The 22,467-nt window shown below is 40.6% G+C and overlaps 2 protein-coding genes across 2 annotated transcripts in view; one reads left to right on the forward strand and one right to left on the reverse strand.

Annotated features, from left to right (window-relative positions):
- LOC110294315 (guanylate-binding protein 6-like) overlaps nt 1–22,467 on the reverse strand; it is a 165,957-nt gene that overhangs the window by 68,075 nt on the left and 75,415 nt on the right. The window lies entirely within an intron of this gene.
- Nucleotides 1,825–17,718, forward strand: LOC110294282 (guanylate-binding protein 6-like). Its single transcript, XM_021162399.1, has 9 exons — nt 1,825–1,972; nt 9,351–9,460; nt 9,646–9,842; nt 12,049–12,294; nt 13,055–13,335; nt 13,980–14,186; nt 15,129–15,231; nt 15,560–15,753; nt 16,661–17,718. Exons 1-9 carry the CDS (start codon nt 1,892–1,894, stop codon nt 16,868–16,870), a joined length of 1,629 nt encoding a protein of 542 aa, XP_021018058.1. The 5' UTR covers nt 1,825–1,891; the 3' UTR covers nt 16,871–17,718.

Genomic DNA, 22,467 nt, shown 5'->3' on the forward strand with positions numbered 1-22,467 from the left:
GGNCAGAATCATGGTGAGTGGCACNCTGTGTATCAGCCAAAGGTTTGACTGTCTCTGTCACATTTCCTTAATTCTTATTCCCAATTATAACAATGGACAGCAGAACTCCTTTTTAGCAAAGCTACCCTCTCATGCTAAATTGAATCCCTTCATTACTGCTCCCCAATAATCTCTCCTGTGCTCTTCCCTTCCATCTATTAAAGAAAATCTCCCTTCTGAGTGCTCAAGATGAGGCCTTTTCTGATGCCCAGAACAATGGGATCCTGCGCCTCAGTTCCCTGTCTCCTACAGCAGGTTATCCTTTCTCAATAAGATATTTCCGTCAGGATAGAAAGTCTTTGAATACTTAACGACTTTAAAAATCTCTGATAGGGAGAGATGGAGAGTTGGTCCAGTGGATAAGAACACTGGTTGCTTATGTTGGCAAAGTTTGGGTTCTCACAAACACATGGTGACTTATACTTCAACCTGAGAGGAACCGATGTTCTTTTTTTGTTTTTTTGTTTTTTGTTTTTTGGCTTCAATGGGCACCAGGCATGAGCAGTGTGAACTTATATACATGTAGGTAAAATTCTAATGTTCATAAAATGAAATAAGTAAATCTCAAAAATTATTTATTTAGAAATATATGTCTTGAAAACACTTTAAAAAGAACTTGATATCCTTTTATAGCCACACACTTTTGTCTTTAATCATTTTGAATGCAAAAACTATGATAACTATTTCCTTTTTCTATTTTTTTTGTATCTCTCTGTTGGAGTCCATGCCATTTCCCCACCATTTGCAAAAACACCTTTAGGTTTTTTTTTGTTTTTGTTTTTTTGTTTTTTTGTTATTGTTGTTGTCTGTTTGTTTCCTTCATTTTTGTTTGTTTTTGTTGTTTATTTTCTTTTTTTCCTCCCTCCCTCCCTCCCTCCCTCCCTCCCTCCCTTCCTTCCTTCCTTCCTTCCTTCCTTCCTTCCTTCNACAAAAGTGAAACTAGGGATTAACTTAAATGTCAAGAGTCACATCACAACTAAGAGGGTAGTTATCAAGCTTGAACCCAGTTCCCTTCCCTTCCCCTCCCTCCCTCCCTCCCTCCCTCCCTTCCTTCCTTCCTTCCTTCCTTCCTTCCTTCCTTCCTTCCTTCTTTCCTTTCTTTTTTGAAAAGTTTTGTTGGTTGGCTTGGCTCTAGCCATGGGGTCCTAGTGGCTCTCAAAATACCGGCAACCCTCCCGTGTGTGTCTCCTACCTATTGGGATTGCAGGTGTGTACAACCATGCCTGCTCCAAAGACTGTGCAGTTTCCTGAGCACTCTATGTTTTCTGCCTTGTGGGTGCCTCTTAGTTCCCATCTGGAGCCCTTGTGTGGCTTTGTTCTCCTGATAAATGTTCCTTATAACTTGAAATGAATGAACTATAAAGGAAGACCTTCTTGAGGGGAGACGGGGCACCATTTCAAGTGCTGAGGTACAACACTCCCTCCATTCTGCTGCTATATCCAATCTTCACAGGCATAGCTCCCTCTTTATACATTTTTGAGGCTGTGACCAAAACACTCAAGAAGTAACCTTAATGAGGAGGCACTTATCTTGACTTAGATTTTACTCCATTGTTCTTGGTTCATTGATCTTGGGACTGGCTTCACAGAAGAGGCAGGCAGAAACTGAGGAAGGGACTGGAGACTGAGTTATAACCTTCAAAACCCCTTCTCTAGTTACCTACATCCTCCACTGGGCTTCAAGTCCTAAAACCTTCAGAATCCCTCACAATAATGCTGGCAGCTTGGCACTGAGGTTTTAGCACACAAGGCTGCCTGTGCAGGACACTCACATCCTGACTTTCCTTCTCCTCTCTTCCCTGCAGGCTTCCCTCTGGGCTCCACCGTGCAGTCTCAGACCAAGGGCATCTGGATGTGGTGCATGCCACACCCCACCAAGCCAGAGCACACCCTGGTCCTCCTGGACACCGAGGGCCTGGGGGATGTGGAAAAGGTAGGATGAGGCTAGGGCTGGCCCTTCTATGCCCTTGTTATCTAACTATGATGTATGTGTGAATTCTGACTGAACTGCAACCAGTGATATAAAGAGTGCTATTTTTAGTCTTCAGTCTCAGAGAAGGTTGGTTAGGCATATTCTGACAGGCAAAATATGCTTTTATTTTTTGCCATTTGGGCAAATGATTTGATTCAGTGTGATAGAAGTTTATTCAACAGTTAAAATTCTTGTGTTTCAGGCATAGTACTTAGATTTTAATGAACAAACTAAAGGTTCTCATTTCCAAGAACCCTTCTAGTTTCACTGATAAACCAATCTGTGTACTCCAATATAGTCCAGGAACTGGAAAGAATCAGTAGGGAGAGGCAAGAGCTACCATGGCCCAGCCTCTGAGCTGTCAGTCTCCAGAGGAAGAGCTATGGCTGGAACTTCTGACCTAGTCTGTGCTGGGTCAAGGATGCTGGGTCTCCATTCCTGTTGCCTTTCTATTCCTGGAAGTCTTCCCTGGAAGCCTTTGTCATTCAGAGTGCTGGTGTGTGAGTGCAGTTACCCACCTGTACTCAAAGCTAGAGGAACAAGGTCTTCTGTTTTGAAAGGTGACCCAGGCAGCACAGTACCACTTCTACTAGGAGCAGTGAGGTGTAAGGATGCTTTGCTGAGAAGGTGGGTGGCATCTGCCCATCTGTGTGGGTGAAGAATGGCTTCTGCCCTGTCTTCTGAGATTCCAAGGGTGTGTTTTGGGGATGCGGTTAAGGAGCTCTGTTTACATTTTTGAAAGATATATTTTTCTTATGTGTAGTGTATGTTTCTACTTGTGGTCATGCATGTGAATACAGGCATCCCTGGGGGTCAGAGGCCACAGCTGCAGTTACAGAAATTAGAAGCTGCCTGATGTGGATGTTGGGAACCAAACTCCAGTCCTTTGGAAGAACAGCAAGTATTCTTACCACTGAGTCATCTGAAGAACCCTCAGGTTTACATTAAAAAAAAAATAGTAAAACTTATCAACAGTCCAAAGGGAGGGCATACTGGAAATTCTTTTTTATTTAATTAAAATGTTTTATTGGTTATTTTATTTATTTACATTTCAAGTGATATCCCCCTTCCTGCTTTCCCCTCTAGAAACCTCCTATCTTCTCCCCCTCCCCCTGCGTCTATGAGGATGCTCTCCCACCTACCCACACACTCCCACCTTACCACCCTGGCATTACCTTACACTGGGGCATCATCGAGCCTTCATATGACCAAGGGCCTCTCTTTCCATTAATGTCAGATAAGGCCATCCTCTGCTACATATGCAGCTGGAGCCATGTGACCCTCCATATGTAGTCTTTGGTTTGTTGTTTAGTCTTTGAGAGCTGAAAAAGAACTACCAACACCACCATAAACAACAACAATAACCACAATAACAATCACAATAATAACAACAACAATAATAACAACAACAGCAACAAAACAATCTACAGGAAAAAGGGTTTCTGTTGTGTTCCTAGAGATATAGCCTATATAAAACAATCCAAGTTTTTTTCTCCTGGCCACTTAATTCCCAGAAATAACAAGTGTGAGACTAATTATTTAATAAATGCTTGGGTCACAAGCTGCAGTTTGTTCTCAAACTTGCTTAACTTATTATCCCAATTATTCTATCCTGTGTTCACCTACATGGCTGGTCTTACCTCTGCTTGTCTCCATCCCTCTCCTCATTATCCCAGGATGTATCTCCCCGTATTCTAACTTGAGTTGAACTAAGTAGCTGGTTAACGTACATCTCCTCCTCAGATTTCCAGGCACATTCCTTGACTATTCCCCAGAATTCTCTCTCTCACTGCCAGATGCCCCACCTCCTATTTCCTGCCTCAGCTCATTGGCTGTAGGCTTTTTTTTTTTTTTTTTATTGACCGGTGATGCTTACTAAGAGATTCTACAAGAGCCCATCAAGGCAGTCATCAGGATCATGAGGCAGTTGGTCACATCTCCTCTACAATTGTGAAGCCGAGGAAAAAAAGCTGTGTTCAGTTCTCTTCCTCCTTTCTCTTCAGGTTGAGACCCAGCCAATGGAATCAGACCACTCTTCTTTAGGATGGGTCTCCCCATGCTATGTCATCTAGACAACCCCTCATAGAAATGCCCAGAGATTTGAATTAAAATTCCATCAAGTCAACAATGAAGATTAGCCATTAGTTATGCATAGAAATGGGATCTCTGGATCATACCCATTTTTACTTTTATTATTTTAGGAAACGTTCTAACGCACCCCAGAGTGTGTATACCAATTGGTGTTCTGTCCAACAGCACACAGGGTGTGTTTTTAAACTCCCTTCATCAAAACTTGTTATCTGTTGTTTTTTTTAGTGGCAGCGGCCCTAAGATGGTGATGATGCCCTTCTCAGTTTGACTTCATTCCCCTGAGGGTTGATGTTGTTCACTGTCTGTTTGTAAACTCATCAACCACTTGTGTGCTTTCATTTCAAAAACATACATTCAAGTCTTTCTCATATTTACTGGGGTTATTGGATTGGTGTTGTAATTGAATTGCACGCTAGCTTTATATGTTTTGAATGTCCCCTGAAGACATGTGGTTTGCAAAGAATGCTCTCCTGTTCTGTTTTGTATTTTTGGTTGGTCATTTTGTTTTCTGGAGAGAAACTTTTTAGTCAGGTTCTGTCCTACTTGTCTAATTTTGATTTTGTTTCTTATACTTTTTGTGTCATAGCTAACAATGCTGTTATCCAGATTAATGACTAGAAACCCAATTTTACTTCTCAGTGTTTCAGGCTTTCTGTTAATTTTAGCTTGCACACATATCATTATTCAAGTTGGGGATGGGCTTGAAAGCATACACTTTATTCAGGGTGAACCAGAGGGTATATATGGACCTTGGAGAATGAGAATGAGTTTCAGCGCAAATGAAAATCATTGGCTAGGGTTTAAATTTCTTTGATTACTGCATTTGCATGGAGAGGCAGTTCAGGAATCCCAGGTACTTACTGGGTGGGTTCTGATGGGGTGGGGGAGGAATTCTGTAGGTCTGCCAAAGACTGCTCAACCTTCCTCAGGTCGAGGCTGTGGGGAGTAGGGATCCCCAGATAAGGTCAGAGAAGGGGAATCCCTGATAGTTAAAGAAGTCCTCCATTTTGCATCAGGCTCCAATGATCTATCTTAAGGAAATTACCCTGTTCTTAAATCCTGATTTGTGGAATAACATGCACACAGATGTTCATAGGTCTTGGGCTTAATAAGTCCTGTAGGACTCTAACCGGGGACATGGTTTAGTTTCCAAATCTGGATCACAGTCCTGGTTGATAAATCCTGGGCCATATGCTCAATAAATTATCCCTGTCTGACTGTGACCAGTGTTCATGTGGTTTGTCAGATGACTCCATTGACATCAGCATTTTCTATTTCCATTCATTTGACTGCAATCTCATGATACCCTTGTTGTTAATAGCTGAATAGTATTCAATCATGTCAACCAACCACATTTCCTTTATCCATTCTTTCTTTCAGGTATATTTAGGTGGTTTCAGTCTCTGACTATTCTGAATAAATCTGCCATGAACATAGTTGAGCAAAGGTCCTTATGGTATATTGGAGCATCTTTTGGTTATATGCCTATGAGGGGTATAGCTGAGTCTTGAGGTAGAACTATACCCAGTTTTCTGAGCAACCACCATATTGATTTATGATGTGGTTGTGCATTTTTATACTCCCACCAGCAATGGAAGAGTGTTCCCCTTGCTCCACGTCCACACCAGCATGTACTGTCCCTTGAGCTTTTGATCTTAGCCATTCTGACTGGTATAAGATAGAATCTCAGAGTCATTTTGATTTACATTTATTGATGACTAAGGACATTGAACATTTCTTTATTCCTCTGTTGAAAATTGTCTGTTTAAGTCTATACCCCATTTTTAAAATTAGGTTATTTGTTTTTTCTTTCATGTTTAATTTCTTGAATTCTTTATATATTTTGAATATTATCCCTCTGTCAGATGTAGGGCTGGTGAAGATCTTTTCTCATTCTGTAGGTTGCCATTTTGTCCTATTGATGGTGTCCTTTGCCTTACAGAATCTTTTGAGTTTCACGAGGTAACATTTATTGATTGTTGGCCTTAGTGCCTGAGCTGTCCTTGTTCTGTTTAGGAAATTATCTCCTGAACCAATTTGTTCAAGGATATTCCCTACTTCTATTAGATTTAGTGTATCTAGTTTTATGTTGAGGTCTTTGATCCTTTTGGACTTAAATTTTATACACTTTTTGCATTCTTCAAATGCACCATTTGTTGAAGATGCTTTCCTTTTGACCATTGTATGCTTTTGGTTTCCTTGTAAAAATCCATGTGTCTGTATGTATGGGGATTTATTCCTGGGTCTTTGATTCTATTCTACTGATCAATCTGTTTTTATGGCAATACAATGGTTTTTTTTTTTTTTTATTGCTCTGTAGTACAGCTTGAAATCAGGAATGGTGATACCTCCACAAGTTCTTTTATTGTAGACAACTTTTTCACTATCTTGGGTTTTTGCTTTTCCATATGAATTTGAGAATTGCTCTTTAAAGGTTTGGAAAGAACTGTGTTGGAATTTTGATGTAAAGTGGACTCAATCTGTAGATTGCTTTTGGTAAGATTGCCATTTTCACTTCGTTAACCCTACCAATCCATGAGCACTGAAGGTCTTTCTATCTTCTGATACCTTCTTCAATTTCTTTCTTCAAAGACTTAACATTTTTGTCATACAGGTCTTTCACTTGCTTGGTTAGAGTTACAGCAAGATATTTTATATTACGTAAGACTATTGTGAAAGATATTGTTTTCCTGTTTTATTTCTCAGTCTGTCATTTGTATATAGGAGGGCTACTGATTTATTGAAGTTAACCTTGTTCCCACCCACTTCATTGAAAGTGCTTATCAGCTGTATATGTTCCCTAGTTGAATTTTTAGGGAAACTCATATACACTATCATTTCATCTACAAATAATGGTGTTTTGGCATCTTCTTTTTCAATTTGTATCCCATTGATCTCCTTTAATTTTCTTGTATGTAGAACTCCAGGTACTATATTGAATAGATATGGAGAGAGTGGACAGTCTTGTCTTGTTCCTAATTTTAGTGGAATTGCTTTAAGTTTGTCTTCATTTAATTTGATGTTGTCTATTGGCTTGCTGTATATTGTCTTTATTGTGTTTATATATAAGCCTTGTATCCCTGATATCTCTAAGACTTTTATCAATGAGATGATGTTTGGTTTTGTCAAAGGCTATTTCCAGCATCTAATGATGTAATAATATGTGTTTTCTTTCATATTGTTTATATGATATATTACATTGACGGGTTTTTGTATGTTGAAATATCCCACATCTCTGGGATGAAGCCTACTTGATCATGGTGGAAGACATTTTGATGTGTTCTTGGCTTAGGTTTTCACGTGTTTTATTGATTATTTTTGCATTAATGATACTAGGGGAAATTAGTCTGAAATTCTTATTTTATTGAGTCTTTGTTTGTTTTAGGTATCAAGGTGATGGTGATCTTATAAAATGAGTCTGGCAATGGTCCTTCTGTTTTCATTTTATGGAATAGTTTGAGGAGTGTTGTTATTAGCTCATCTTTGAAACTTTGGTAGAATTCTCCATAAAAACCATCTGGCCCATTGATGTATCAATTTTTTTCTGTTGTATCTTTCTTCCTGAGATTTCCTTCCATCTCTTGTACTCTGTTGTTGATGCTTGCATCTGTCCTGACTCTTCCCTAGGTTTTCCATTTCCAGGATTCCCTCAGTTTGTGTTTCCTTTGTTGCTCTATTTCCATGTCTTGAACAGTGTTATTCATTTTCTGTTTGATTGTATTTCCCTGTATTTCTTTAAGGTATGTATTCATTTCCTCTTTAAAAGCCTATATTATACTTACAAGATTGGGTTTACAGTCATCTTTTTGTGCTTTGGCTGTGTTAGGATATCCAGCGCTTGCTGTGGTAAGATAGCTAGGCCCTGGTGGTGCCATATTGCCCTGGCTCTTTCTGGTTGTGTTGTTATGCTGTCCTTTAGCCATCTGGTTGTTCCTGGTGTCTGCTGGATATTCCTGCTGCTGATAGGACTCCTCAGGGAGGCAGGCAGAGACTTTGACCTGACAGTGGAGCTCAGGGAACAGCATGCACCTCACCTCTACTGACTCTGTCCCAGGTGTACACAAGAGTGGCTCACCTTTTATGTATCCCATCATTTGAGAACTTGCCTATGTTTAGTTCTATCCAAAATTTTAAATTGGGCCATTTATTTTCTTGATATTCAGTTTTTATATTGGATATTTTCTTTATACACATTTTAAATGTTATCACCTTTCCCAGTCCCCCCCACCCCAGAAACCCCCTCCTTTTCCCATTCTTCTGTGAAGGTGCTACCTTCCCCACCCACCCATTCCTCCTTCCTCACCCTTCCATTCTCCTATTCTAGGGTGTAGTGCCTTCACAGGACCAAGGGCCTCTTCTTTCATTGATTTCCTACAAGGCCATCCTCTGGTACATATGTGGCTAGAGCCATGGGTCCCTCCATGTGTACTCTTTGGTTGGTGTTTTAGTTCCTGGGAGATCTGGGGAGTCTGGTTCGTTGATATTATAGTTCTTCCTATGGGATTGGTAACCCCTTCAGTTCCTTCATTCCTTTCTCTAACTCCTCCATTGTCAGTGTTGTCAGTCCTATGGATGACTGTGAGCATCCACCTCAGTATTTGTCGCTCTCTGGCAGAGCCTATCAGGAGACAGCTATGTCAGGCTTACAAGGGGGAAGAAAATACTAACATGAGCAAATATGGAGACAAAGTGTGAAGCAGAGACTGAAAAAAAAAGGCCATCCAGTAGTTGCCCCGCCTGGGGATCTATCCCATATATACAATCACCCAACACAGACACTTTTGTGGATGCCAAGAAGTGCATGCTGTCGGGTTTTTTTTTTTTTCTGTATATATTTTGGATACTAACCATCTATCAGACCTATAATTGTTAAAGACCTTTTCCTCTTCACAAAGCATTATTTATTTATTGTTTTTCTTAGATTCTGTGTGATCTGTGTCCTGTTAAGGAAGTCTTCCTGTGCAAATGACTTCCAGTTTATTTTCCCCTCCCCTTGCCTATGAAATTCAGAGTACCTGATCATACATTGAGATCCTTGCTCTACTTGAAGTTTTTGCTCTGTGTAGGGTGATATAGATTCTACTAAGTTTCTCAGGCTGACCTTACATCCTTTCTTTAATCAGGTAAAGGGCTTGTGCACCTCCTATTCTGGCCCCACAGAGTACCTAGAACAACAAGGCCACAGAACTAGCCCAAGTCCCTTCTGAGGAGTGCTCTGCTCAGCCCTATTCCTTCACATATCTTCCAGGGTGATCCTATGAACGACTTGTGGATCTTTGCCCTCAGCGTGCTTCTGAGCAGTACCTTCGTCTACAACAGCATGAGCACCATCAACCATGATGTCCTGGAGAAGCTGCAGTATCCTTCTGGGATCTGAGCCACCATGTTTCATGGAGTGCTCTGGAATGAATATGGAGTCACTGCCCTTCCCTGTCACTATGTGGCTTTTGATGGGGCAGAGCAGAGTGTTTAAGATGATTTATTTTAATAAGAGAATCATGAGAGTGTGTGCATGAAGTCCCTTTTCCTTAGCCAAGTGCCAGTTATGTCACAAAACTCACTGAACTGATCAGAGCAAAGTCTTCTCCAAATCCTGATGGAATAAAGAATTCCACAGAGTTTGTGAGTTTCTTTCCAGATTTTGTCTGGACTGTTCGGGATTTCACACTGAAGCTGAAGTTAAATGGGGAAGACATCACAAGTGATGGGTACCTGGAGAATGCCCTGAAGCTGATCCCAGGTACAGGGAGGGCTGGGGTGGGCAGGCTGTGGAGGGAGGGTTGGGATTGGAAGGGTGGGGGCAGGGTGTCATCTGCTGAATGTCTCCCATGCTCAGTAGAATCCTTCCTGTTCCCAATGGGATGGAGGTCTGCAGAAGTGCTGATAGGTCTTTGGCTGATAACTTTTGGGAAATGGTGTTTAATTTCATTTGGGAAGAGTAGAGCCCATAGCACAGCAAAGTTATTCAAGGTGACATTCTTTACAGTTTGTACTTTAGCATCTAGAATCAATGAATGCATCTCGAAGTCCAGGTGTTTGTATTGTCTTTGTGTCTGCTTTTCTTTAAGAAACCATTGGCTTCCCAGAGACATACATCATTCTCGTCATGCAGGAACATCGGTATTTAATGCTGCCTTGATTACGTTTTCTGTACAAGCAGCTGTGACAGATGTGTCTTCTCAGGCTATGCCTCTTCCATAGTCAGTATGGTTTTTTCCTGAGTCTATTTGACTGTTATAGCTTCCCATTTTAATTCATGCTACAGTGTCAAGATCAGTTACATTCATGGTTTGGAAACTATTTGCATGGGCATTGTCAGCATGAGTGTGAAGCTGATGGAGCGTTGTGAGTCACACCAATTCTGGAATGCTCACTGCTCTCATTTTCTGTCTGCTTTCTCTAAACATTGGACATATAGTTGGTAGAGACCAGCCTGGGAAATCAGTGCATTTATTCATCTAGCAGCATTTCCTAAGTAGGCATGGTCTTATAATTTACATATGATCTGCAACTGCTGTTTAATTGTAAACAGTATGTCTCTGTGTAGCCTTAGCTGGTCAGTAATTTCTATGTAGACCAGGTGGGCTGACCTGAAGATCACAGCATATATGCCTCTGCCTCCTATGTATTGGGATTAATGATATATGACTAGCTTTCTCCCTCCCTCCCTCTTTCCCTCCCTCCCTCCCTCCCTCCCTCTCTTTCTTTCCTTTTGTTTTGTACTTTTGTACTTTTGTTTTTGGTTTTCTTTTTGGAAGACAAGATCTTACACTGTAGACTCTGCTACCTTGGAATACCCTATGTAGATCATACTAGCCTCAAACTCCTGCAGATCATCATAAATTTTTTGATGAAAAAGGTTAACAACACTGTATACAATTTTCAGAAAACACTTCCTTGTTGAACTTGAGCTTTGTAACTGGATACTATAGAACACATATAGGTACTATGGCAATGGTTACTCAGTAGAGGAGATGAGACATCTGTCACCTCACGTTGCTAACTTTCTGTTGACTACTAAAATTGATTCAGGAAAAAAATCCCAAATATATGAGCCAGGCGGTGAATCCATGCTTAAAGTGCTGTCACTCAAGTGTGAGGACTGGAGGTGAGATCTCCAGAATTACTTCAATGCTGGGTGGACATGATAGTCTATCTTCAATCCAGTGCAGAGGCCGAGGACACAGGAAAACTCTGGAGCATGATGGGTAGCCAAACTGGCTGTATTAGAGAGTTGCACTTCACCTGAGAGACCCTTCACTAATAAGGTGGAGAATGACTCTTTCTACATGCACCCACACTCAAGCAGACATGCATACATACACATCACACACATACACAACACATACATACACAGTTTCATCAAGTTCTATATTAATGTTTCTCCTTAGCTCTCTAGACTTATGTATCCTACGTGTGTCCATAGCTCCTCCTTTCTTCCTCACTATTACTTTCTATGAGTGTATATTTGACTTTTACAAAAATGAGTTCTGTTTAACTTTAAAGTAGTTCTTCATCGTTAATTATGGAATTGATCTTAGATTTACCAATGTTGCTATTTTTAATACTTGATTACCCTTTATTTGTTGGGTTTTTTTTTTTTTTGGTCCCACAAATCTTTTTCTACAAGCAGTGATTAGGGTAGAAATCACCTTGATCCTCCTGTTGTTCAGTCAACAGGACACCACAGCTACAGTATGCTTGACGCCATGTTCAGGTCTATGGATTTCAGCCATAGGCTTCTCCACTGAAGTCAAATAACTCCTTAAATATTTCATCAGACTTCTACCAAGTACAAACTTGTTATACCTTTGCCATGCAAAGAAATGTTGCAGGATATGGTAAAGAGTTTGTAAGTGCAGAACATTTCACATAGACCAGGGCCTCCTTCATCTGTTCTCTGTGCTTAGACAACTCCTGTTCTTTTGTGTTTTTTCCAACACTAGGTAACAATTCCAGAATCCAAGCATCCAATTTGGCCAGGGAATACATCAGACGTTTCTTTCCTAATCGGAAGTGTTTTGTCTTTGAATGGCCAACTCATGACATAGAACTCCTACAACAACTTGAGACTATCTCAGATGATCAACTGGATCCTAAGTTTCAGGAAAGAACAAAGGCTTTTGTTTCTTACATCTTCACTTATGCCAAGATTAAGACCCTCAAAGAGGGAATTAAGGTCACCGGGAATGGTGAGGTTTTTTTGTTTACAAATCAAACTTCTTTATAGAGTAGTATATGCTGAACTTATTATCATGCAAGTTTTTAATTCTATATACAATGGTAGTATGCATGCATCCCAATTCTAAAGTGTATATATTTTATAACTGTAGATTAGAAACCTTTCTTTAAAAATGGAGACCATATCACTAGTATTTACAGCTGCAACATACCTGTATAAAATTCTCAACTGATAATAAAATCACCAGTGAAAAGGTACTTAATATATTATAGAATTTGTGTTTAAACCACTAAAGCTGATACCTTCTATTTTTACAGGGAATGTCTTGTATGTTGCATTTTAGAACGACTATGTGAAATATAATATGTATATTTAAATACTACCAATATAAATACTAGTCTGTAAAACAAACCCATATTTTTTAGAATTAGCTCCAGAAATAATGTTACATACCTTTCCTTGTTAGTTCATGCATTTGTATTCATTCAAAGTATTAAATGCAAAATTATATTTTCATAGACAGTTGAATTTATTAGGTGAGGATGCATATTAATTTTTTTAACAATCTGAACTAGAAAACCAAAGAAATGAAGTGAGAATAGGACAAAAAAACTGATAGCTTGCTGAAGGAGGTTGTGTGTGTGCTTGTGTACATGTGTGTCTGTGGGTGTGCATGTCTAGTTGTGAGAGATTTAAAATATAGTCTTAAATTCTTGCATCCCATTCACTTATACCTCTTATTTATCCTTTAAATCTCCTGATTAACAAAGGACTGGGGATTCTGGTGACAACCTATGTGGATGCCATCAACAGTGGAGCAGTGCCTTGTCTGGATGATGCTGTGACAACTCTGGCCCTGCGTGAGAACTCAGTAGCTGTGCAGAAGGCAGCTGACCACTACAGTGAGCAGATGGCCCAGCGACTGAGGCTTCCCACAGACACGCTCCAGGAGCTGCTGGATGTCCATGCAGCCTGTGAGAAGGAAGCCATGGCTGTCTTCATGGAGAATTCCTTCAAGGATGAAAATCAGCAATTCTTGAAGAAGCTGGTGGTAATCTGTTGATGGCATTAACTGTCATGGCACTACCATTTCAAGATTGTAGTGTTGATGAGCCTTCATTGGCCATAGGTGCATTTATTATTCAAAGATATGTGCTTCAGAGCATCATGAAGAGTATAGTGATGAACGATTGCATGTCTACTCCCCAAATTTCCAGTATTTTTAGTCTAGTAATGTCTAACAGATAGAATAATGAGTATATAGTATCCTAAATCCTTTACCCAGCTAATGTTTGTGGACTGTGATCCTGCCTAGGACATCTATAGTGCATCCTTGAAGCTGCTATATTCTTGTGTTCCTAAGACACTGTTTCTCACTGGAGTCTCTGTAGAGCCCACTGTTCTTCTATTGCTCCTTGTTATATCATTTTGTTCTTGAAGATAGAATTCCAGGATTGGACAACTACAAGGAACCAGAGATGGTAGGATGTACCCCATCTCTCTGTAGAAGGTCTTGAAGACCAGGAATGCCAATGCATTTAGTGTGGGCTTCCCCATCTTTTTGAGTCCCGTGAGGACTTATTACCCTGGAATGCTTTCTCATGGGGAATAGGTTGGCTCTTCTATGACGTTTCTTGGAATTATATCCCTTTTGTTCCTTCAATTGTATCAGATCTCTGTACATTTCCATTGTAGGAATTAATAAGTGAGAAGAAAGTGCTTTTCGTGTTGAAGAATGAAGAGGCATCTGATAAATACTGCCAGGAAGAACTGGATCGACTTTCAAAGGATTTGATGGACAATATCTCAACATTTTCTGTTCCTGGGGGACACAGGCGCTACATGGACATGAGGGAGAAGATTGAGCATGACTACTGGCAGGTTCCCAGGAAAGGGGTGAAGGTGAGGAGCAGGGAGCAGGGGAATGGCATGAAGGTGAGGAGCAGGGAGCATGGGAATTTGGTGAAAGTGAAGTGCAGGTAGCACATCAATGGGATGAAGATTAAAAGCAGGGAGCCCAGGAATGGGGTCAAGGTAAGGAGCAGGGAACATTCTGAGGCTGTGAATGGGGTGAAGATGAACATAGTGAAGATGAGGAGCAGGTAGCACGGGAACTCCATGCTTAGAGGAATGAGAAAACATGAAGATAGCCTGATACCTTTAGCTTTATGTTGGTGTTGTTGACCAAAGCCAGGGCTTTGCTTTGCAAGGCAAGTGCTTTACCTTGACCATGGTAGGTGCAAAATGGCTCCTTTTTAGTATGAATTGTTAGAAATATTCTCATAAAGCATTCTGAGTGATAACTCTATATTTCTGTCAGGATGGTCTACCTGTGGAGTAGTGACAGTAATAATATAGCTAAAATATTACTGTTATTGCCAGTGATACCATTTTAAGTACTTCTTTTAGACCTTTCTTTAGTTTTTTAAATGCACTGAGCAATGCCTCCACTACTGTGCACATTCACACATCTCTCCCACAAGGCTTGGGAAGGTAAAGTGATTTGCTTATGAATACACCCAGCAAGAGAGAAGGACTTGGCTTATACTCAATCATGCAGTATTTTACAGTAGAATACAATATCTAAAGGCATCATAGATAGCAGCATGCACAGCTGCACATGACATGGATATGCTGTATCTGAGGAGATGCAGGCATCTCTAGTTGAGGTTACTGGAGGGAGCCACAGGTCAGGAAATATCCAGGGCCACTGAAGAGCTTGGGCCATCTGCAGGCTTCCCTGTGGCATTTGACAATGAGGTACAGTGAGGACTATGTTGAGTCTCATGGTTCCTCACTCTCTCAGGATTTATCAGGGTTCTTTGCACCCTCTTGGTCCTACAGGCAATTGATGTCTTCCAGAGCTTTCTCCAGTCACAGGCCATCATTGAGAGTTCCATCCTGCAGGCAGACACAGCCCTCATTGCTGGGCAGAAGGCCATTGCAGGTACAGCAACATGTCTCTTTGCTCTCAGCAGAGGTCAGACTCCTACCATGGCTTTCTGATAGAAGCCATAGTAAACCCATGCCAAGAGCATTAGCTTTCTATCTTTCTGTGGATGCTCACCCTGGAAGTCACAGGCAGTCCTGGCTGTGTGTCAGTCACATGGGCACAGTCTTCTCCATTACCTTCGAAACATGCTCCCCAAGTGTGGACCAGAGTTGAGTCTGGTTTCCTATGCTCCTTTTCATATTTGAATTGCTCTCTGGGTTCTGGAATGTTGACATTTTATTTGAATCATTACTTTTATTTCTCCTGAATCTTCCTGGGTCAGAGGAGCATGCCAAGAAGGAGGCAGCTGAGAAGGAGCAGGAGCTGCTAAGACAGAAGCAGAAGGAGCAGCAGGAGTATATGGAGGCTCAAGAGAAAAGTTACAAGGAAAACCTAGAGCAACTGAGAAGGAAGCTGGAGCAGGAGAGAGAGCAGCTCATCAAAGACCATAACATGATGTTGGAGAAGCTAAAGAAGGTGGGGCTCCTTATCCTCCTGTTGGTTCTAGTACCCCAGGCTGTAGGAGAAAGTTGTCAGCCAGGTCATGGGAAGAACACAGTCATAATATATTATTGCTAATAGTCTCTCCACATTATGTGTTATGTTTCCTGTAGACTTTGAATTTTGCTCTTAATGTAGACTCTGGGGACATCAGGTTTTCTGTTCCCCTTTCAGGGTTTTATGACTGCAATGGTTTGGCTTACAGACTTGAGATATTTAAAAATGATCTTATGAGGTTTCACTAAACAAACTTCCCAACCAAGCAATATAATAATGCCAGAAACTGATCTGTCTTGGTTGTCCAGATCATCAGGCACCTGACTGCACCCCACAACCCCTCCCATCCCACTCCAACCTCCCCAGGATGATCTATGCTGCATAAAACTGAAGGAAATGTCCAGTTTAAAGGCACAGTGACCTGATAGTTTCTGCGGGTTCTGAAGCTGTGCCCAGGAAAGACAGCCTCCTTGAAGAAGTACAGGACATTGGAGCAATGCCCATTGTCCAGCTGCAAGTGAAATGGTAATTAGCTTCTTCATCATCCAATGAGTTGCCTTTGTCTGCACGATAAATTTGCCACACACTCTCCATGGATTGAGCTCTCCTCAGTCAGCCCAGTGGCATTTTTGTGGACATGAGCCTAAGCACATTTGCACAACTTTGCTATCATCGCAACTGAAACAAACATAGTAGATGAGGATTAGTAAAATTTCAACTCTCCTTCCTCATAATGTGTAGGTCTCACTTTGGTGCATCTTCTTCATGGTAAGGGAAAGTTTTTAGATACTCTAAAGATCACTTGCTATGGTTTTCTTTCAAATTGTAAGCCATACAATGTTTGAACTTGACAATAGTTATTTTTCTGTCATGTTCACTGTTTTAGGAACAAAAGGCTCTCCTTGAGGAAGGCTATACGGAGAAAGCTGAGGAAATGAGAAGAGAGTTCTATCTACTGATACATAAAACCAAGGATATGAAACAAGACAGTGATTTTTTTGTGGACAGTGTTGTAAGAGATCTTGCTTTATTTCTTTCCTATTCACTGATTGAAAAGGGTATAAGCGGCCTTATTTCATTCTTTAGGAGGAAATGAGAGACTGTGATATACAGTTTGTGTTATTTGAAGCTGCCTGTTTTCCATTTTCACTCTGCAGAGAAGATTAAACATAAAAAGTGCCGATTAGAGGGCATCTGTGCCCCACACAGAAGACATAGAACAGCTCCTACGTGTCTGCACAGACAATGCTTGCCTTTAGAGAACACATTTTGAAACCATTCCTATGGAAACTATGCATTTAGTCATTACATGCGATCACTGCTGGCCAATTTAACTGAAAATCGAATAAGCTAGGAGACAAGGTTTTCTGTATTCTTATGAGGACCATTTAGCCCAGGATAGGTTGTGCGGGATTGTCTCAGGTTAATATGGTAGGGAACCCATCCTATGGGTGGGCAGCACTGTTCTTGTGGACTGAAGACTCAGAGAAAGTTGAAAACAAATGGCCCTACCACTTGTAGCTTCCTGACTATGGATGCCATACAACAAGCCAGCCTCGACTTCTCTCAGAATGCATTCTCCAACCTTGATAGAATGTATCATCATGATTCATGGACCACAACAAACCCTTTCTTAAGTTGGTTTTGTGAGGGTATTTCATCTCAGCAAGAGGAAAAGTCATTGATATCATAACTGTGATAATCCCGGAATCTACTTAAACATCACTTGTTAGATTGGCAATGAATTTTAATATGACTTGGTCTTGGAGTACTATATAGTCAAGAAACAATGTCAGTCAAGCTATCTGTATAATGATCTAAATTGAGCTAAAGTATATCTTTAAAATAAAGTCAAAACACCATACAACTGTGCGATTATTATTAGAAATGCTACTATCATGCCAACATGCAAGAACAAAAATAAAATGTCCTCTGGAAGATTAATAAAAAGCCTAATCTACTGGCTTCATCTTGGGAAAATAAGTTGGAGTCAAAAGTTTAACGGATGCATGCATTCCATGACATTCTCAGTCTTATACATTTCATGAAGAGTGCCGGGAAAGCAAATTTACATTAGTGATAGTGACAATAATTTAAAACTCACCACTGCAGGATGAAACATCTGCTTCTAGGAATGGCATAAGCCACTAGAGGGAACCCATGACCAAGACTTGAGTACCAGGAAACATAACATTTATAGATCAATGATGTTTTCTTTGAGGCTTTGCTTTTTAAAAAATAATTTAAATAATGCATTTTATGTAAACCAATATATCAAAATATTATTTCCACAGGCAGTCAATACAATTTATGCATGCTGTTTTTATATCATATTTATTTATTTGTAAAGTAGCAGGGAAACTGTATTAAAAGAGAAATGATTGTATAGAGTATAAGAGAGTCCATGGGGCACATGGGAGGTGGACAGCTCAGAATTGGCTCAGTGGTCAAGAATGCACAATGCTCATCCAGGGTAGCTCGGTTCCTGGGGCAGGTAACAACTGCCTGTAAATCTAACTCCAAGGGATCTGACTTCCTTGTCTCAAACCCAAGGGCCCCTGGTGCTTCCATCACATATCCCCAGCTTACACGTATACATACTTACAAGTATGATTTAAAGGAATACACTGTTAACATTGATAATGGGCTGTATGAATAAAGAGACCCAAGGACCCTTATTAGTGCATTAATGAATATAATGTATTTAGAGTATACCCACCCCCAGCTCCACTAAGTCACCGTCATATTCCCCTCCCACCTTCATGTCTCCCCCTCCCCTACCTCTTCCTCTTTCTTCTTACTGTGAATAAATTAATGCTGGCCTCATGTCCCTGGCATTAGACACCATCTACCAGACCATGGACAATTGATCATGACCAACACCCCCATAGGAAACACACTCTCCATCTCCTAGTGACCAGATATCAACTGCTAGTAGTTCCTCAGCTAGGGGTGGGGTCTCATGAGCTCACTGCCTCTCCATACTGGATGTTGACTGGCTTGGTCGTTGTGTATCTTGTGCCAACAACCATAGCTACTGTCATAGCCCCGTCATATCCAGAAAATATTGTTTTAGAACAATATGACCTGTTTTTTAAAGTACTTACATTTATTATTTCAAAATTAAAGTGTAGACATTACTATGATTTCTGGAATCTTGGAGAAGCTTACTTCCTCTCTCTTCATGTCTTATAAGATGTCATGTTCAAAAGAATGAACTGTGTAAAGGAGAGATCTTGGTGTTGTTTTATTGGGATCCATTTTGTTTGCTTCAGTGAAAGCCTGCCTGCCAGATTTCTTGGCTTGCTGACTCATGGAACAATAAGAGGAAATACACATGGGGTTCAAGGAAGGGGATGAACATTCTATGAATCTTGGTATAAGGAACAGGGAAGCCTCTGGATGGGAACAGATGTCCTGTGTGTACATCACCCATTGTTTCTGCTACCTTGTGACTTTGTTTCCCACAGCACTGAGAGATATAAGAAGGCTAATAAAATAAACTCGAGGCTGATGTGGTATTCACCTTCAGGCTTCCCAATTCTAATTCTTGTCTCTGAGTCTTCTTTCTGACTTCCTAGAATCATCCTCACTCTCTGTTCAGAGGCTGCTTGACTTTGGGTTGAAGGGACAGGCACAGCCATTAATTTTGGTAGTGACTTTGTTGAGGTGGCCAGAAACATGTCCTGTCAAAAGTAGATCCATGGATGGGGAAGGAGAGTTGCAGACATGGGAACATTCAGAAAAAGAAAAAATAAAACTACAAAAAAACATTGACCAAGTATAATGTCAGATGTGGTCCTCACTAACGAAAAATTAAACATCAGACCTTGTTAATATTTTAGATTTTAGTCTGGTGACTAAAAATGGTTTTGAAAGAGTGAAACTACAAGAGCTGAAACAGTGTGCTAGGTTGGTCAGTACATGGACATTCAAGCCTATGTAAATGGCAATATTAGTTATGGGAGAAAAAATAGGACAAGTCAAATGTAAATCACCAATGAGGAAAAGAAGAACAGTGGCTTTACTGGGGATAACATGAAGAAGTAGAATTAATATCTACAATGACTAAGACACTTCAAGGGGGAAAGGTGAAGAACTGTGAGCTGTGAAAGCAGAACGTGGGGCTGCTACCAGTGTTCACATGGAATGAAGGAAGAATTTCCAGGGTTTGTTTTAGATAATTTTCAGAAAGCAAAACCACCAAGGGATGCAGACGTTTCTATAGAGGCCAAGTCTAAAAGAAAGAAGTGTGCTGGTATGACTATCTTCCCAAATGCAGAGAAGGCAATTGTGAAAGATCTATCCTGACTTCAAACTTAACAGTCTTTAAAGACATAGGAAGTGGACTCATTGTGAACCCTAGTGTATCTACTGAGATGTCACCAGTTCTTTAACATATACACTTCACATCTCAGTCAGGAGTGTGCACTCACACACACACACACACACACACACACACACACACACACACACACACACAAACACACACCATTTCTGACTTGCTGGTGTGGTAAACAGAGAATATCTCCAGCTGGGTCTCAGCAGACTTCTCTAAGAATGAGGTAGGCAATATCAAGCAAATTTTACTTTTTGTTACTACTATTCAGTGGACATTAGGTGCAATTAAACATCTGTTGCCACCTCAAGACATAAGTGCTACTTATAGCAGTTGAGGACATCCTACCTGGCCAGTGATTACGGAGAGCATAGCTATATGTATATATTAAACTGAGTTATGTTACAGGGGATGATAGTGTCCCCACCTCAAGACTTGTAGTCTAACAAAGGTGTTTGCTTACTAATTCAGGTTTAACAAGTTTAAATGGAATAAAACTGATTGCCACAGACATCCAACAATTCATTGGGAGTGGATTTGAACTCTTGAGAGTCATCTGTCTCTGAAAGCAGAGAACCAGTGCCACTCTGAGAAGTGTGATGTCATCCCTGGTCTCTGATGCAGGAGGTCTGGATCTTTCAGTGAGTTCTTGTCTGTAGACAACAGGAATAGCAGCAGAGGCTGAGGCAAGAGCCTGTGCCCAGGTGTGCAATTATGAGACAAATGCTGAAGCTCCAGTGAGCTCTAGCTAGAGAGAGAAGCCTGAGGCTCTCCCTTCTCTCAGATTTAGATACTTTTTCTCAGGTTTAGTCTGTGCTTGTTCAGTCTTTTTTTTTCCCTGAAAAGTTCTATGTATTCGTTCATTTTTGTGCATGCACATGTATATACATGCCACAGTGTATGCTGTTCCAGTCATAAGACAGATTTAAGGATCACTTGGGTCCAGATTGTCTGAATGTGAACATATAAAGGAAGTAAGACCAGGCAGGGAAAACTGTCCCAGCCTAAGCCCTCTGCAGATGCTTGTCACAGGTTTCTAGGAGTTCTGGGTGCTACAGTGGTCTTTGCAGCCTGCTGCCTGCTTCTTCCTTCTGTAGTGCAGGATTTTGCTCAGCCAGGGCTTTTGTTTCTTTTGATGTGGCTACTGCTACTGACAAAGGATGCTCTGTGGTTGGTTTGTGGAGCTTCAGCCTACCTCCCAGCTCTCAGAAAGGTGTTAGAAAGCTCAGGGTAGCGCTACTGACTGCTTTTTTCTGCTTTTTTTTAATGGGGTTATTTGATTTGCTGGAGTTCACCTTCTTGAGTTCTTTATATATATTGGATATTAGTAGCCAATCTGATTTAGGATAGGTAAAGATCCTTTCCCAAACTGTTGGTGATCTTTTTGTCTTATTGATGGTGTCTTTTGCCTTGCATAAGCTTTGCAAGTTTATGAGGTCCCATTTATCGATTCTCAATCTTAAAGCACAAGACATTGCTGTTCTATTCATAAAAATTTCCCCTGTGCTTCGAGGCTTTTCCCCACTTTCTCCTCTATAAGTTTCAGTGTCTCTGGTTTTATATGGCACTTAGATTTAACCTATTCCTTAATCCACTTAGATTTTACCTTAGTACAAGGAGAAAGGAATGGATCAATTCACATTCTTCTACATGATAACCGCCAGTTGTGCCAGCACCATTTGTTGAAAATGCTGTCTTTCTTCCACTGGATGCTTTTTGCTCCCATGTCAAAGATCAAGTGACCATAGGTGTGTGGGTTCATCTTTGGGTTTTCAATTCTATTCCATTGGTCTACTTGTCTGTCCCTATACCAGTACCATGCAGTTTTTATCGCAATTGCTCTGTAGTACAGCTTTAGGTCAGACATGGTGATTCCACCAGAGGTTCTTTTATCCTTGAGAAGAGTTTTTGCTATCCTAGGTTTTTTGTTATTCCAGATGAATCTGCCGATTGCCCTTTCTAATTCGTTGAAGAATTGAGTTGGAATTTTGATGGGGATTGCATTGAATTTGTAGATTGCTTTTGGCAAGATAGTCATTTTTACTATATTGATCCTGCCAATCTATGAGTATGGGAGATCTTTCCATCTTCTGAAATCTTCTTTAATTTCTTTCTTCAGAGACTTGAAGTTCTTATCATACAGATCTTTCACTTCCTTAGCTAGAGTCATACCAAGGTATTTTATATTATTTGTGACTATTGAGAAGGGTGTTGTTTCCCTAATTTCTTTCTCAGCCCGTTTATTATTTGTGTAGAGAAAGGCCATTGACTTGTTTGAGTTAATTTTATATCCAGCTACTTCATTGAAGCTGTTTATGAGGCTTAGGAGTTCTCTGGTGGAATTTTTAGGGTCA

This window comes from Mus caroli, chromosome 5 (genome assembly GCF_900094665.2).
Source record: "Mus caroli chromosome 5, CAROLI_EIJ_v1.1, whole genome shotgun sequence".
Lineage (NCBI taxonomy): Eukaryota > Metazoa > Chordata > Mammalia > Rodentia > Muridae > Mus > Mus caroli.

Coding starts and splice junctions, on each gene's coding strand:
- LOC110294282 (XM_021162399.1), top strand. CDS start 1,892: ATGTGGTGCATGCCACACCCCACCAAGCCAGAGCACACCCTGGTCCTC. Junction 9,461..9,645: donor GATGTCCTGGAGAAGCTGCA/GTATCCTTCTGG, acceptor GCCAAGTGCCAG/TTATGTCACAAAACTCACTG. Junction 9,843..12,048: donor TGCCCTGAAGCTGATCCCAG/GTACAGGGAGGG, acceptor TTCCAACACTAG/GTAACAATTCCAGAATCCAA.